The following is an 18,519-nucleotide window of genomic DNA, read 5'->3' on the forward strand; positions in this document are numbered from 1 at the left end:
CACTATGGGATGGTTCTCCACAAAGAAGTGTCTACTATTCCGTAAACTCACCGAAGTCTGCTAGCTTCAGCTCTCCCTTCTCGTTAATGAGTAGATTCTGTGGTTTGAGGTCACGGTGGAGGATCTTCTGCCGGTGGCAGTACGCAAGGCCGCGCAGAAGCTGGAACATGAAGATCTAGACCACAGGAGGAGATGAAGCAAGTTCTAGACTGAGTCACAAAAGGAATGTGGCATTGATGCCAAGCATTCTGCCATTCTGCAGTCATACCAGATGTCCATGAAGCAAAACATGCAACCACAGCACTGCAGCTATGTTTCTAAGCCAATTGCCCATAGGACCACTTTTAGCCCGCCTAGCTAAAACACCTAGAAAATCCCAATTTACATTTAGCCATGATTTTCATTACCCATGAATAGTAACACAACAAGGAAAGTATTTCCCAGAGATGTATGTCAGAATATTGCTGACAAAATTATCGTCTCACATAAATATAGTGTTCCAAAAATATTGTTAGAAACATGTTGTCCCATTGGGGGTAGTTTTTTCTAATGTGAACTGCAGTTGGGTTACATTTTTTAAAACGATTTTTAAGACACAATATTTTTGTCAGACAATATTTAGACCATGATATACAGGTACAGTACTGTACTCCCTCCTGCAGCTGACATGTATGAGGCATGGTACAATACTCCCTCCAGCAGATGACCTGTATGAGGCATGGTACAATACTCCCTCCAGCAGATGGCCTGTATGAGACATGGTACAGTACTCCCTCCTGCAGCTGACCTGTATGAGACACAGTACAATACTCCCTCCTGCAGTTTACGTGTATGAGATATGGTGCAATACTCCCTCCTGCAGCTGACCTTTATGAGACACGGTGCAATACTCCCTTCCCACAGCTGACGTGTATGAGAAATGGTACAATACTCCCTCCAGCAGTTGACGTGTATGAGACAGGCTACAAAACTCCCTCCTGCGGTTGACCTGCATGAGTCACGGTACAATACTCCCTCCCACAGTTGACCTGTATGAGGCACAGTACAACACTCCCTCCCACAGTTGACGTGTATGAGACACGGTACAAAACTCCCTCCTGCAGTTGACCTGTATGAGACAGGGTACAATACTCCCTACCACAGCTGATGTGTATGAGACAGGGTACGATACTCCCTCCCACAGTTGACGTGTATGAGACAGGGTACGATACTCCCTCCCACAGTTGACGAGTACGAGACAGAGTACAATCGTCCCTCCTGCAGTTGACCTGTATGAGGCACGGTACAATACTCCCTCCCACAGCTGACGTGTATGAGGCACGGTACAATACTCCCTCCCACAGCTGACGTGTATGAGGCAGGGTATGATACTCCCTCCCACAGTTGACGTGTATAAGACAAGTATATGGTCTGGGTTGGTCAAAAGTAGTCCTACGACAGGATAACACGACGAATGGCCATCTATAAGAGAACACCACCAAGTCAATTGTCTCTTGGTGTTTAATAGGTGTAAGTCCCTGAGGCCGTACAGGCCATGAGACACAATCTTGTAAGTCATCAGCACTCTGTCTGCACCCCCTAGACCCCTACCATCATCAATAGGAAGAGATCCAAGGAGACACAGGGAGTAAGCCGTTCTGTGGAGAGGGTAAAAACGCTGTCCTGTATTGGCAATGACCCCCACCAGGCGCCGCTTACCCTGTAACGTGGATCCTCAAGCCCGCCCCCACACCCTGCGTCAGGCCGCTCACCTTCACGTTGTGCATACACATCAGATTGCCGCAGTTATCCAGATATTGCTTCAGGTCGTTGTCCTTGAAGGAGAGAGAAAATGGCTGTGACCATGCCGAAAAAGACTCACAGGTACATGGCCTCATAACTCCTGTTTTTTAAATTATTGAAAGAGGTATTATAAAGTTCTAACGTAATTTAAGTGAGTTTCAGAGCAACATACTGATTGGGACAAAGCACTTCGATATTACAGTTTTATAGTTGTTCATACAAGAGTACAAATATGTTTATAGCTACACTGGACTTCAATATGTTTACTTTTTCTTTAACAATTCGATTTCATCGACCCCAGGATCTTAATTTTTCATACTCTTTGAATATCAATTTAAAACTCAGTTATTTTAAAAGTAAATTACTATTTTCCCTTGACAAGCCTATTCCATTTCCTTATAAAATCATCATCTTTCATTTGCAGCATCCACCTGGCACGTGATGTTACTTACTGCAGTTACCAATATAAAAGTAGGGAATATTTTTCAGGCTTATATCATCAACATCACCCTAACAAAAGGTTTATCTTCTTGAAAAATCCAGGGCTCCAAAGTTGATAGGAAATCCGTCATGGATTAAGCAGCAGAACAACTGTTCAAAGCAAGACTAATGGGGTCGTTTAGACCCTGGTGGTCATCCGCTGGGTCAGTGGATACTCCCAGGACTCCCCAGTGTGTCTAGGGATCGCTCCCTGACTGGCATGGATCTCTTTGCCTCATGAGCATCCGCAAATGCTGTGAATTCACTTAAGGTTGAGACAACAAGGGGCAACCCTGTATACCTAGGAACGTGGTTTATACAGGGCATAGTAAAAAAAGGTTCCTTCAGAATTCACTTAGAGTTACTTTATGCAACAGTAAATTCATCCCCAAGATGGTTTATTGAGTACTCTTGAAATGATCTCTTTTCTATCTGATCATCAGAACTGTAAACGAGCACTGCACCATGACTTTCTTCCACAGCAGCACCTTGCATTTCCTACATTATCATGTATTGATGAGCCAATGATTGTTGCTCCTTCTGTTTAGCACAGTGTTGTACTCTTAACCATTGCTGCCGAGTTCTTGGTACTAAACACCATCTTTGAGCACTATAAGGAAATGTCTCTTTTTACATGATCACCCCCAAGTTTTTGGACTAATGCTGCTGGCTTTTCAACTCTAAAGGTGTACTGAGCCCTACCAAACAAGCCTCAGTGCCATTGCTCTGATCCTTAGAAAATGTATGTCTGATTGGTTCACCCACAATTGGCAGAAGGTAACTTACTTTTAAGTCCCACAGGTACCAAGAGCCTGTAAGTAAAGTGTCCGCTCAAGGACAGCAGCAGTTCTTGTGCCACCATGATTGTGACAATAATACAAAACATGTCTCCCATCCTGCCACTGCAGACTGGTAGAGCACTTTTCCACTGCTCAATAGACTCTGCTATTTAAAGTAATGACAAAGCTCAAAGCTTCCCTTTTAATATGTATAGGTCACCCCTAAGGGAGGTCTAACAAACCCTAAGGCAGGCTATTGTGTGTTAAAAGTAGGACATGTGTTTTTACATGTCCTGGTAATAAAAGCCTCACACTGCAATTTTTACTACATAAAGGCTAGTTGCCCCAAGGGTGAGTACAGAGTTACACACTGAGAAAGTAGCAGCGCTAACTTCTGAATAGGACTGCTGAATATACTTAAAGGTATCAAAAAAATCATTGCATTAAACCTGACTTGATGGCCAAGTTTAATTTAATGTAACTTGAGCATGAATGGCAATTTAGAAAGTCATTCCCTTGTTGCCCAAAGTTTTCCTGTGTCTGTTTACGGTTGCTGGCCACGAGACAGCCTTCTGCACTCTTGGGGAAGGTGTGAACGGCTCTCAGGAAGGAACACAAAGAGCCTGCAGTTAGAAAATGTGTTTCTTCTCCCTGACAGGAAGGGAAAACTAGGTGTGCGCCCAAAAGGCGAGCTTTAAAGGAAAAGCTGCCTTTGAAGGGGAAATATTGAACACACAAAAGAGGGACTGCTCGTTTATTTTTGCAGACAGGCTGGCATTAGAGACCGAGATGGCAGAGAGGGAGAAGCTGCTACATAACTATTTTTTCTGTAGGTGTTTAGCCCTCAAGTAGCTACACCTTTGGGATAGGCTATGGACCGCCATATGCCATGAAAAGGGTTCTGTCATGTTGAGAATGGGCCAAATGGTTTATTCTCAGCTAGATAGATGCCATACTTTACAAGAAGTAGTCACTAGACAGGAGGGAACCTGGTAGCCCATTGACTAGTAGTCCCTGCATACCCAGAGGGCACAGACTGGGCATAAAAGTGGTAGCTTTGGCACTTCTGAACTGAAGAAAGGATCAAAGAAGGACTGCCCTGTTGTTCCCTGGACCAAGCGAAGAGAGGCTGACCTAAAGACTGGACTGCACTTGCTGCTTCTTGGGCAAGCAGAGAGAGGACAGTGCCTGTGATGCCCTGCTCAATCAGAATTCATCCCCAGGCCCCGAGAATCAGTGTCTAATTTCCTGTTACATCTACAGGGCCACAAAAGCTGATGAAGCCTGCCTTGGAGAGTTGGTAGCTAAGAATGCTTGATCACCATTGACTGCTAAAGTGCAGACCGCGAGACTGGGTCCCTACCCTCAAAAGTTGTGCCCAAGTCTGCTGGACCTGTGAGAGTCATCAGAGCGCAGTTTGGTCGTCCAGCAAGGAAGTTACCACCAGTTAATGAGACCCGCTAGTTTTGCTATAACCAGAAACCAGAAGACTAGTAGCAACAGTTTTTGGCTAGTCTTTACCTGGACTTCGAGGGACCTCGACCCCTGGGGCCAAAGTTGCCTTGCATCAGGACCATTCTATTTAAGTGTATGGTGGTTTGCTCATAGAGTTTGGAACTGGACTGGAGACTGCTTTGACTGCAGGGTAACTGTTCTTGTTGGTCCCAGTGAATGGCTCCCTACCAGAGTTGGTCGTCCCAAGAGTGCTCAAGTAGCTGTTTACAACTTTATCCATTTTTTAAAGTTTACTGCTAACACAGTCCATGACAATGATCTAGTGCACTCAGTAAAAAGCTGTGATTTAAAGGTTGTTTTAAAAATTGATATCTCTTGAGTACTCTAGTAGATATTTGTCATTGAGGTGTGTATTCAGATATAAAAATACAACCTATTTTTATAAATTGGTGTTAGATTTTTATTGTGTTGCGCTTTCTTCTTTTCTTCTTATTCAACAGTTTTTCTTAAAGCTTTACACTCGTTCCTTTGATAAAGCCTAACTGTCTTAGAGCCACAACTACCCAGGGTTGAGATAAAGGTTTTTCAAAGGAACATGACTGGACACAATACAGGTTTATGAGTTTATTAAACAGTGAGGTCTCACAACCACACCATAAAATAAACCACTTTTCTCACAGAAATGCATTTATTGCCCCATAATTGGGCATTAAGCATTACTAAGTGAAATTGTTGATGCACTTAAAGCAGAGATGAAAGCCGAACAAGCACCATGTATTTTCCACCTGATTGACATTCATCTTTTATAGTTCAGTAACAAGCTGCTAAAATGTGAGATTGTTTGAGAACACAAAATATCAATGGCCCAGATGCTAAGGAATATTCTCCCTATGTATGAGGGCCATTGATAATGTTCTCTGCCTTTCACGGTAGTCCTGGGCAGAGAAATCTAGTGATAGTCAGACCACATGATCAATGACTTTTTACAGGGAAGCTGCCGGAGGCTCCACCGAAGGAAACCCTGAGGTTACCACCAACTCTATATGGTGCGAGAAATGCATGGATAGCCGAAAGTGCATCCTGCATTTCCTGGCAGATGCCCGTCGTTTGCCAAAATCTAAATCACCTCCTAGGTCTTCCACTACCCAATAGGAATGGTTTCAGAAGCCAGGAGGTCCACACCCATCAGCTGCCTGATACCTTCTCAGCAGTCCATGCTTCAAGGCTCACTAGGGCACCGGTTTCAAGAGGAATATATATAACCCAACTGCACTGGAATAACCTGGATAGTTTAGCAGTAATCTGCATTTAGAAATACCATCTAAAGTTTGACTTGCCCAACTCTTTCTGTACTTCTTCTACTCATCTTCAGCATCTCCCGACCTTCTCAGAGGGAAACAGTCAGAAGACATGCCATGCGTGTTCCAACATCGCAAGCACAATTACGCTTGCCTTAACCACGCATATGTGTGTTTAAGGCAGTGCATGGTCAAGCTGCTGGCCCCTGCTTTGCAGAAGGCGGAGGCAGGGAGATGCCAGGAAGAGAGCCAGAGGACGCAGTGAGGTAAGTAAGGCTGGGCTTGGGGGGTGGGGTCGGATTAGGTCTCAGGGCAGTGGAAGGGGTTGGGGTAGTTTTAGGGACAGCTCAGGGGTGTCGGGGTAGTGAATGTTAAGGGGAAGGGTTTTAGGCCTCAGGCCAAGAGGAGGGGAATGGGAATGTGTAGTCAGGGTAGTTTGTAGGGCGGGGGTTGTGGTAGTTTTAGGGCAGTGGAAGAGGTTGGGATCGTTTTAGGAACAGCACAGGGTGGGGGGGTCGGGGTAGTGATGTTAAGGGGCAGGCAGGGTTTTAGGCCTCAGGGCAGAGGGAGGGAAAGAATGGTTAGTGAGGTAGTTTTTTAGAGATGGGGGTAGGGGTCGTTTTTATGGCAGTGGAAGGAGTTGGGGCAGTTTTAGGGACAGCGCGGAGGTGGTTGGGCATATAGGGGTTTGTATTTTAGGGGAGGGCGGAGGGTCAGAGTCGGGGTGACCTTAGCGTGCTTACCCCCCTACCATTCACGCACCGCCTTTACCACTATATTGCGTGGTAAAGGCATGCGTGGTAAAGGAATGCGTGGTTAAGACGCATTCGTGGTCTGGGCTGTGTGGTAGAGGCACGCGTGGTTTAGTCATAAGTGCCTCTATCATACAACCATTTCAGAATCTTGAACAAGGAACACATAACGGCACTACATCTGGTAGCTCAGCAGATGAATGTTACTGCTGCCAAAATCTGTGTACATCCTCAGGGAGGATCACTAAGTGTTTTATCCCTCTGAGATCAATAGCACTAGTACCACTTAGCTGGATGGCTGTAAGTGCTGGCATTCGCAGTACAGCAATGCTGCAGGTCTGTGACAGCCAGCGTTATATAAAACCAAGTTAGTATTTTTGCACTAGAGTACCATGGAGTTGCATTTCAGTACTACAGACTACAGATGAGTTCATTCAGCCTGACCCCCATCTGCTATCGTTTTTATCTGTATAATGCTGAAACCCAGGAGAGAACGCTGGAACTCAACCAGTTTTTATTGTGCAGTCTGTGCCCTTTATTATATGTTGTGCAACATAGGGTGAGGTATTTACCACACGTGGTAATTAATATTACCCCGGGTTGAAGTTTTAAAATACCTCCGTGTCCCAGTTTTCAACTTGAACATTTAACATGTGGAATCAGGTCAGTATTTAACACACCAAATTCTATATGTTTTGCCTTTTTACAGGCTTTTTCCCCTGATAAATTTCAGCACATTTGACGGCCTCGAATCTGTCAGAGGAAAAGAGCGATGATCTGATAATTATCACACAACTTCTAATTCCGTCTGAGCAGTAAGTGTTAACACAGGGATTAGAATGTATCTCTTAATTTGTGTGTATTCGGGGCAATGCATCTCTTGCCAATCGCACACATAAAAGCAACAGTGGCCTCCTGTGGCCGATGGGGGGAACTGGCTTGACTTCCTCAACTTGTAAAAGCTGTATCCCAAATGCCCATCTGTTGTCATTGCTGCCGAAGTGTCAGTCTGTCCTTAAGGATCTTGGGCAGTGGCACACTTGGGTCAGCTATTGGGCATCATAGGCGGTGCAATTGTGTCTGTTCATTCCCAGTCTATGGACCATATTGCATAAAGTGAGCTCTGGCAGCGGCCACAGATAGGGCTGGCTGGTGTCATAAGTAGACGAAGAGCTGGAGAAGTGCTCTTTTACCTCCTTAGAAAATGGTCATTGGTTGCTATGGCACAGGAACTTTCAAGGCATGTGCTGCCTTTCACTGGAAATATAGTACCGTTAGTTGACATTAATAAATTAAAACATAACACAATAACATACACAAAGCAACATAACACTACAATTAAAATATAACATGGCACATCATAATGAAACAGTCAAAACAGAAGGCAACACAGAATCTATGGAAAATAAAACAAAATTGCATTGCAATAATGCAGCACAAAGCAACAGTGGTAAGAAAAAAAACAGCATAATTACAAGCACAACAAAATGCTACACAGCAAATATGTACAGACTTTCTTGTCACACATTGCCACTTCAATAATCCTATTTTCAAGATAGGGTGATCAAATGTGTCTAGAGCAAGCACTACTTTGATACTGTGCTGGCATTAGCACACATTTGATTTGAGCATATATACAGTACACACCACAAACTAGTGGTTTTAATGGCACCTAAATAATTGGTGCAGTTACCCAAAAAAGGACATCGTTATAAATACGGAGTAATGAGGAAATCCATATTCTCTCAATAACCAACCAAATCATGATTTCAATACAATATAGGCTGAAAACTGTCAGAAATCTCCAAAGGTCATATGCAAATCTATGCTGAAACATCCCATTCCTCAGAGTATAACTTGGTATGGTGGAGTAATTTTACATTCAGGAATTCATGAATTTAGCCTTTATTCATAATCCCAGGTGCAGAAATACTAACAGAAAACTAGTCATAATCAAGGCCTAATTCATACTAATTTATAATAAAAGGAAGGAGAGAGAGGTCCCGCTGGGGGGCACTTGGTGTTTTCATATATTTTTTGTAGAAGCGGCGTTAAGACTTATAGGTTTGTCAATAAAATTCATGTCCAGTTTCAGCACACACTGCCACTGGGGTGTGAATGGGTATAAAATGTAATTTTCAACACTATGGGGGCCCAGGTGGTTGCTTCCTGAAGGGAGTCCACCCCCGGTATTTTTCAGGTTGGTGATGCATCCTAGGACCAGGGAGGTTTTGATTGGGGTATTGATAGGCAGAGGGTTGGGCTTAGCTTTGGTTAGGTTCTTTAAGGCTGAGAGGAGTGTAGGGCAGTGGCGGCTGGTCTATGGGGGCGTTTGGGCACCGCCCCCCCTGTTTTCTCGCCGTGCGAGAAGGCAAACAAAGGTAGTTATTATTTCCAATGATAATAACTACCATTTGTTTCTGTCTTGCCTTCTCGCACGGCGAGAAAGCAACAGTTCCTGTGTGGGCGGTGTTACTCGAGGGCAGGGGGGGAGCGGCTTGCCCACTGTTGGTAATACTGTCTGTTTGGGCAGCCTGAGAGGCTACCCAAACAGACAGTATTAACACAGAAGGCAAGCCACTCCCCCTTGCCCCCGAGTAACCCCTCCCACTCTCCCTGTCTCTCTGTAAGCTGCTGTGCTGCAGCATACAGAGAGAAACAACGTCGGTAGGGCAGCCGGCCGAACCAATCACAGCGCTGGCTGCTGTGGAGGGGAGGGAGGCTGCCTGCTGCCTTCTGATGACGTCGGAATTCTACAGCGACGGCCGAAGTCGGAAGTCTGGAGCCTCAGTCAGGAAAGAAAAGCGGGAAGCCATTAACTAAGGTAAGTTTCGTTTGTAAATTGTTGATATTTAATTATCCCACCTCCCCCCCCCCCATCCACTCCGCCGCATGATAGTTGTTAATATAGCTTCTGCTGATGAGCTGTGTACAAAGCTATGTAGTTTGTATAACGCGAATGTTAAAGCTGAGGCCCTGGCTTTCCCTGTGAGGTGTTTAAGATGTAGATTTAGTTTGCCATTCTCCGAGAACCAGATGCCTAAGTAATTGTAATTTGAAGTTGAAGCGATTTTAAGATTGCCAAGGCTCCAGCTGTGTGTGTGTTGTTCTTGTATTTCCCGAAGACATTCACCTTCGTCTTTGCAGCATTTACCACCAACTTGTGATCCACTTGTTTGATGTTTATTGTACGGCACATTACATATTGCGACATGAACAGTAACGGACCTTTCTCAATCGAACAGGAGCATCCCTGTGCAATATGTGTGAATTTGTTTTACCCACGATACCGAATAAATACATTTGCAAAACAAATGATAGAATCTGGTAATCAGAAGACTGGACACAACTTTTCTAGGCGTGATATGTGATACATTGATCAGAGAGATGCCTGTGTTTGATTATGTGTCACTAGTTTGTTTCTTGTCTAGCTTTCAAAGGAGGCTGCTTTGTCTTTTTACTGGCTCTACACTGAAGCGGGCTTCTGAGTGGCAGTGGTGAAGGTACTTGCTTCTATATGCTGGGCAGATAAGAAAGCTGGCCGTCCTGTGCGGGTGACTGATGTGGTGTGTGTTAGCAGTGCCCTCCCCTCTGTACCCTCTCCCTGCATTAACTTGCAAATTGTGTGTGTGTGTTTGTGTGTGGGAGAGACAATCAGGCTTGCTCGCCAACAGGTCCCAAACATTTGCGCCTCACCATTTATAAATGTCACCAGCCGCCACTGGTGTAGGGTAGGTTTGTTCTATCAGGGCAGGTGTTAATTGTTGTTTATTGTTCGTCCGTGGCTGTAGATAAAGACCTTTTGTCATTAATTGTGGGAATAGAGGGGGGAAAGAATGTCGGAGGAGAGTGCTGCCGTCAGGCATAGCGCTTTGGGGTGCTGGATAGTGAATAGTTTAATTTACTATTCCAACTCAAGTCCCCGTGGATAGTAGGGAAGGTGTTGGATAGTAAATTAAATCTATTCCCTATCCTAGAGCGCCCCCAGCGCAATGCGTTGTAATGGTTTGCGTTGTAAAAGTTGCTTCGTAAAGGCACTGCGTGGTAAAAGTTGCGTTGTAAAGGATGTTTCCCAGGCAGCACAAGTGATGCCCAGCAAAAATCTGGGGGTACCACAGGAAAAGAGAAAAAAATGTACCATTTGTTATGGGGCAGATTCCTTAATGGACGCTGCTACAAAAAGCAAAATGATTGAGACAGCACTTACGAAAGACGGTAGGACCTTTGCTGGAAGCATGCAAATGTTGCAAATCAACAGAGATTTGTCGTCTCCTACCAGATGGATACTAAACAACGTTTACCGCGAATCTTTCCGCCCGCAGGGAATCACAACGCGGTCGTTACAACGACCGTGTTGTGATTCCGCATACCATTACTCCGCAAGTCGGAACAACGACTTGCGGGGGGGGAGGGGGTGTTGGATTTAAAATCCAACACCTTCCCTATTGTCCGCACTGACTGGAGTTGGAATAGTAAATTATACTATTCCAACATCCAGCGCCCCCTATCCGCAAGTGGTTGATCCGACTTGCGAAGTAATGGTATGCGGAATCACAACGCGGTCATTGTAACAATCGCGTCGTGATTCCCTGCGGGAAGAAATACAGCGAGATGGCATCACATACTCCAGATGGATACATCAAGACTCTAGACAGCCTGTGGTACCAGGAGGACAGTGGGTGTGGATTTCAGATGAGCCTATGGTTAGCGTTGTAAGCAAAAATTAAGTAATTTAGAGAGCAGGACCACAGGTCCCTCAAGTTATGGCGACTTGAGGGACAACTTTTGGACAACCCTGGTGTCAGAGTCCATGTAAGATGAGCAGAATCCAGCCAGGTTGGGAGTAAACCTGTAGGTGCCGGGCGAAGACAGGAAGAGATTTAGTACAACCAACCTGATGGCGAGGAAGTATGAAGAGGATGCAAGTCAAGATGTTGAAACACCAATAGAATGGAGAACTTTTTATGGGGATGGAGAATGCCCAGGGTGAGTGGTGAAAGAATTGTATGGGACAATGAGGAAGACAATGATTTGGATTATTCAGCTGTGGAAGAAGAACTTGAGGAAGGGGAGATCCCACCATGGCGAAACCACCCAAATGCCACACAAAAGTTGTTTTGGGGAAAAGGGGTGTCTAGCTTTTCAGTAAAAAATCCTGTGTTATGGATGGCGCATCTACACAGGCAGAGAGCTGAAGGAGATATAGGAGGAACAAGGTTACAGACTCAAAGAGGCATACGAGAAATGAAGAGTGCAGATCACCAACAGTTACAAACAGGTGAGCAATGTTGGTGCACAGGAGTGGAAAAATCACACACACTAGTGGTGGATAAAGGGGTTGGCCCTGCTTCTATGAAAGTGGGGATGGAAATAAAAAAGAAAATGATGGTAAATAGGGGGCTCTCACAAGGGAAAGGTAGCCAAAGAACAGGCTATGGACGAAAAAAAGAAGGATGAAGAAGAAAGCCAGAAATTGGATGGTTTGAAAAAACTAACTTACATGGGAGTATCTATGCCTCTGGGAGCATACGTGGCTGTGAAAATAAAAGAGAAGATTTGAAAAGGGGAAATTATTGACGTATACAAGTAGCTACATAAAGAGTTGCAATCGAAAGAAGGGTCTAAAGAATAAACCTGGGAATTAGCTAGGCGTCCCAGAATATCTACCAATATTGACACATGGACGTCAGCATTTCTGATCTGTGTGAGTATCTATTGTGAAAGTACCCAGAGCACTCTGTGTCTATTTTCAAATACATGGATAGTATTTGGAAAGCTCAAATTTATTTTGAGGGTATGGCTTGGTTTCATTATGATGAGGAGTTTAGAGCCCGGTTGGGACTAAAGCTAGATATACCATGGGGAAAGGTGAATAATGAACTGTGGTTATAATGGATGTATCCAACAAGCGCACCACTGGCTATCCACACAGCAAGCATTCTGGCAGTTCAATTTCTCTCCTTTCAATGCTGTCCCACCCTTGGGGAGGCGGGAGTTTGGAGAAGAGAATAAGGGTTCAATGCTGGAGCCTGTTGAGGTTTTAACAGGGGGTTTTTATGCTTGGAACCCTCACAAATACAAGCATGAATGTGCATAATGTGGAGGAAGGTATGCAGTTTAGCAATGTTTTGGGGAGTAGACAGAAGGGTAATCTATGAGACAAGCTAGTGGATGGAAATGCCCATACTAGTCTGGTAACAAGCTTTTTTACTCCAAATAAGATGGAGTCGTTGGTATTTTGGTTGGCTTTTTACCTGGACAGAGACAGTGCAAGCCTGCTTCAGTGGGGTTTTAAAGATGGTTTCAGATTAGGATATCGAGGACCTAGACAAAGAAGATTTTCAGATAATCTATGATCTGCTAGAAACATGCCATAGGCGGTGGGAGTGAAATTGAATAAAGAAGTGGGAGAGTTTAGAATGGCAGGTCATTTTGATCATTATCCTTAACAAGATCTAATGATATCACCTCTGAGTGTGGTCCATTAAAAATCAGCAGGCGGGTTCAGAACGATCCATCACCTTTTATGGCCTGAAGGTGCATTGGGTAATGAGTTAGTTGCTAGACGAGACACATCTGTGCATGTTTGCATCAGCAGATGTGGCAATTGATTTGATCGGGAAGTGTGGAGTCGGTTCTAGATTGGCGAAATGAAACATAAATTCAGTCTTTAGACTTCAAACAGTTCATCCAAAGGATTTTCCCTTATTAGATATACAGCTTGAGGGAGCTATATATGTCGATAAATTGTTACAAATCACCAGTGCGATATCGTGTAAGCTGTTTTAGACTTTCAGCATCGTTTTTGAAGGGTGTTTTACAGGGAGATAGGGCATGAAATTGTGACACAATATTTGGAGAATATTCTGTTTATTGGTGCAAGGGACATGGGTGGATTTGGGAAAGCCTTACAACATTTCCAGGCAATTGTAGATGATTTGAGGGTTTCTATAGCCCCATAGAAAACAGAAGGTCCAATTACCGCTATCGTTTGTCAAAGTGTCGACCTGGATACAGTTGAAATGAAAGCAAGATTGCCACAGGCTAACATACAAGAAATGATTGTGCTATTAGAAGAAGCAACAGTTGCCCCATAGTCGATATTACATCAAACACAGCATTTGCTGGACCATCTGACCTTTGCATGCAAAGTAGTGAAAGCAGGCAAATAATTTTACGAAGATTAGGTTTTTTGACAGCAGGTGCTTCACTGCCTCATCATAGATTCAGAATTTCTGCTGCCGTGAGAGCAGATCTGGAAGTTTGGTTGTTTTTTTCTGAGAAATTGCAAAGGTGTGACAATGTGGTCACTGGATTCGGAATTTAGTTCAAATCTCTTCGGATGCAGCAGGCGCAGATGGTTTTGGCAACGTCTGGGAATGAAGAAGGTGCTCTGAAAGATGGGCTTCAAAATGAAGGGAAAAAGGAAGGAGCATTGCTTTTCTAGAATTGTTGTCCCTGTTGGTGATGCTGGCTTTGTTGGGCAAAGACAAGACAGTAGCTTTTAATGTGCACAACAAAACAGTTGTAGCATTGGTGTATGGTCAGAAGAGCGGAGACAAGAAACTGTGGAAATTGTTACAACGATTTATGCTTGGTTGCGTAATATATTCAATAGAGTAATTAGAGCACAAACATGCCAGGGGTGAATAATAACATCACAGATGCATTGTCTCGTTCACAGTGGCAGAGATTTTGTGGATTGGTGCCCGGAGAAGACACACTGAAGCCAGAAATACCAGCAGACAGCTGGGAGATTGAGGATTCTAGGTCTTGTAGAAAATTCACTTGCTCAGAGTACCAGGTCAGCTTACAGACAAGCTTGGGTGGAATTTGTAGCCTGTGGTGCGTTGAGAAGAGGTGTTGATGACAAAAACATTGAGGAGAGAAGAGAGGACGTTGTACGTTCAACCTGTCTAACACTGAAAAGGGTAGGTCGGCCACCACAATAGCAAGCAAGTTGTCGGGTTTTGCTTTTTACGGGAAAAGAAATTTGGGCTTTGAGTCTATGGCCGGAGAAATGTGTAAGTCTGGGTGGTCAACTCTGCTCTGCTCGTGGAGTATGCAGAGTTTTCAGCAATCTGCGTTACGCTGAGCTCGCGGAGTTCCGAAAAACTCCGCTCCGCATTGCAGAGTTTTTTCCCTCGCTCGCATACCTCAATGTCAAGTTGGCGAGCGCAAGCAAGGAAAATCAACCTCCTGGCGAGATTTTTCCTCGCTTGTGATCGTCTACATCAAGTTGGCAAGCGGAAGCATGGAAAATCAACCTCCTGGTGAGATTTCTTAACGCGGGCTGTCAGATTTCTTATTGCGAGTGGCCGCATATGCTAGCAACCGCTCATGTTGAGAAACCATCCGCATTGAGAAAGCTGCCGCTCAAGTAAAAATATACTCGAGTGGCAGAAATAAAGCAGCGCCCACTTGCGCTGTGCATGGTGCTATTTGCGATGATTGCACAGTGAGGACAAGCACCTGGCACTGAAAATCCACAGCGAACGGCATTTAGCTAAAGAAATTCTGCCACTTGCGGACCTCCATGTAGCACGGCAGAGGTTGTTTTGCACTTCGCAGAGCGGAACTCTGCAAACTCCGCCAAGGCTCAGAAATGGGTAGGATGATGCTCCAAGGTTGGGTGCGGGAACAGATGAACAGACGTAGGCATAGAGAACCCATTACCATACTTAGCTTGTTGTTATTGGTTCAGGGTTTACCAGCAATATGTTGAAATGATTTTGTAATTTTGCTGATGAAATTGTGATTGTTATGGTTGTTTTTTGAGCCTTTAGAATTTCTGAGGTTTTAGGTGTAGGAGGGAGACAATGGGATAGAGACAGGTGAGGGGAATTCATGGATTCTAACCTTGGGTCCAATACAGATCAGATGGCGGAGTGCTTGTATTATGCTACATCTTTCCCAGTTATTTCTTGCGGGTGGTGCAGCCCAGGCCCAGGGAGGTTTAATTGGACTATTCATAAGCAGGGGGTTGGGATTAGCTTCATTTAGGTCCCTTCTGGCTGTGGTGGCCAGCTTTAGGCACTGTGATCCTAAGGCGAGTGTAAAATAGGTTTGTCCTGTTCCTGCCCTCCCTCCCCTTATGGCTATTTAGGTATTTCGTTGTTGAGGATTTGCTGGCTTGCAGTATTCTTTTGGCAGGTTGAGGATGATCTTTATTGTCACTTTGGAATAGTGCAGTTAAGCAGAGGGTTCACATACTGGGCTTCAATGGTTGGGGACTTGCCGGTGGGCCCTTAGCAGAAGGAGACCAGAGTAATGACGCTGTGGTATATGAAAGGACAGTGGATGGAATGAAAGGGGTGAGTAGGTTGAATGTTAGGGATCTTTGGTGGTAAGTTTGTACACATTGGAGGGGAGGTTTAAGAGTGGGAGTGGATAGGTTGAACCATTGTATTAGTGAGGTGGGTTTGTTTGATGTTATGATATAGTTATAAAGTTCAACTGCAACCTGTCCTAATAAAGCAGCCTTTGGCTCATATTCCTGGCCTGGTTATTTTGTGCTGTCTCACCCGGGGTTCAAAAACTGCTTGACAGGGAAGGTGCCAGGAGGACTTCAGCTGTCATATGCACTTAACAGGAGTACAAGGGAGGGAGATGAACTTACCAGGTATTCGAAGACGAGTGTGAGCGAGTGCTCTGTGTGGATGAGGTCATGAAGAGTGACGATGTTAGCGTGCTTCAGGTTCTTCAGCAGTGACACTGTAAACAAAGGTGGGGTTTTAGTGATGAGGTCACCGACAATGGGTGAGTGACAGCTTCAGGGTAGGTTCTGAAGTTGAATGCCCCCCCCCAACCCCTACTTCTGAGATGTCCTGGCTGGTAATGTGAGGGGAAGATATATGGTCTGGAGTTAATGATTTGAGCTGGTACCTTCACCCCGGTTATCCGTGTTTATCAGATTATAGGTCCTTAATGGCAGGAGACTGAATTACAAGGTCAATTGTTACATGAAATATTCAATCCTGGACCATGTTATATACAAACTTGCTTTCTGATTTCAGCAGGAGAAAAATGTGAACTAAAAAGAGCACATTTTTACCACTGAACTGTAGCAGTTGCTAACTACTCCAGAAATCTTACAATGGGTCCCGTGGAGTTGCTGTAGACCACCAGGTGGAGGTTACATAGTAGACCTAGTAAACCTAGGGTGTCTGAAGCTTAGTCAGCGGTAGAGATTAGAGTCAGTGCAAGCACATTGGACCCAGCCATGCCAGTGTCCGTTCACCAGCACTTACTCACAGGAAAAAAGAAAGCATACAAAGGGCCTCATTGCGAGGACCCTGCATTTCCAGGGGGTAACTGTGTGTCCAGTAAATACTGATACCCCTGAATGCTGTATTTATCAGCTATGCAAATACGGCATTATAAGCGTTTATGACCTTGGGATGGGAGATGAAGTGAACTCTGAATATTTGAAGTTTTCCTGCTCAAACTGTACCATTGTTTCCTGGCCAACAATCATGGGGTGCACCATCCCTCACCAGCCATTTTACCCAAATTTTAATGAGGTCCTAAATCCTTTGTGTGCTGCAAAATTATGCACTCATGGCTGTAAGGAGATTATAGCAGCATGGTCACTGTGGCCTAGAGCCGTTCCCCTTAAAAACGTTTGGTTGGGCTGGTCTGTGCTATGCTTCATTTATAAATAAAGAAGTGCCAGCATCCAAGGTATTATTTAGGAGGCCATTGCATACCAACTGGAACTGGCATCACTGTCACCCGCCAGTATAAACACTCGCTACTAAACATCTCTTACAAATGTAAAGGTATGGACAATTCCAGGCCACTTTAAGAAGAATGAATGAGTTGGACACTCTAGAATTACTTTTTACTTTTGTATTTAATTAGTAAACTGAAGAGATCCGTGCAAAAATAGACATACAGTGCCACCATGTGGTAGGCTGTTGTAAGTAAGTGCAGATGTGAATAATAAAGTGCCGGTTCCTGAGGACCAGCAAGCACTGGCACAAATGAAGAACTGGTGCTGTAGATCTGGAAGGCTCTACCATGTGTGGTATTACAAACCACAGTGGCTGGGCACCCTGGCATTCCGTACTTTCATCAGCATGAGGGGTACTGTTGAGGGAGAGTATGGAGAGGGTTGAAAAGCCAGACAAGAGGTTAACAAGGGGGTATGGCAGAGGTGAAATGCCATCTCTAAAGATCTGGTGCCTCTCTTGCTTGTCACACTTACCTTCTCGGATGGCAGTGCACGGTGCTCCTTCCTCGTGCTCCAGACGGATCTCCTTCAAGGCAACAAGATTCTCAGTCAGCTTACTGCGGCCCTTGTAGACGGTGGCATAGGTACCCTGAGAGGAAACAGACAGGGCAGGTGAAAGGCGGAGTCTCGCTGGCCTTATGTTCAGTAGTATTCAACAAGCTAAAGATTTTCTTCTCACACTCCAATCTGACTTACACCGTGTGCGATGTCCAATGAGGAGGAAGTGCACGCACGTGTTGAACTCAGAAAGTGGTGTTGAGTTTACTTTTAGTAACTGTATATATTTAGAAAATGAAATGTCTAATTTGTGTTGATCATTTCCTGAATCGGAAGCATGCGCCCAACCACCCAGTTCATTCATTCAACCAGGGTGGGCATCAATGAATGTGTGTGATGGTTGCATTTAAAACCCTAGATACCTTCATATTGTATTTATTGTGCACAGTGCTCATCTTATATTGTAGAAGCTGAGTGTCAGACACTGATGGTAAATCACTGTAGATATCTGAAATTTATTGGGCCCCAGGCCGCCTACCTCACCCTTAATGTGGATGGTGCTCCTGAGCCAGGGTGGTCACATTTGGCAGTTTAGCTTATAGTGCACTGTTCAGTGCAGCACATTCATTTTGTCAGACGAGCCTGGAGCACCTGGTTGGGTTACTGTGCGCGTAGGAGGTTTATTTAAACCCATGGAGACAAAGGCTACCGAATGTATGGAGCTTCAGCTCACCTGCTAA

The 18,519-nt window shown here is 44.7% G+C and overlaps 1 protein-coding gene across 2 annotated transcripts in view; it reads right to left on the reverse strand.

The window, feature by feature from the left end:
* Positions 1-18,519, reverse strand: part of CDK18 (cyclin dependent kinase 18) — a 613,826-nt gene that overhangs the window by 217,616 nt on the left and 377,691 nt on the right. For both annotated transcript variants that reach the window (XM_078644609.1, XM_078644608.1), the window contains 4 exons: positions 17,756-17,870; positions 16,166-16,260; positions 1,752-1,814; positions 52-175 (listed from right to left, as the gene is read on the reverse strand). In XM_078644609.1, the coding sequence (XP_078500735.1) occupies positions 52-175; positions 1,752-1,814; positions 16,166-16,260; positions 17,756-17,870 (397 nt within the window). The remainder of the gene's footprint in view (positions 1-51; positions 176-1,751; positions 1,815-16,165; positions 16,261-17,755; positions 17,871-18,519) is intronic.

The sequence above is a fragment of the Lissotriton helveticus genome, chromosome 5_1, assembly GCF_964261635.1.
Source record: "Lissotriton helveticus chromosome 5_1, aLisHel1.1, whole genome shotgun sequence".
NCBI classification, from domain to species: Eukaryota; Metazoa; Chordata; class Amphibia; order Caudata; family Salamandridae; genus Lissotriton; species Lissotriton helveticus.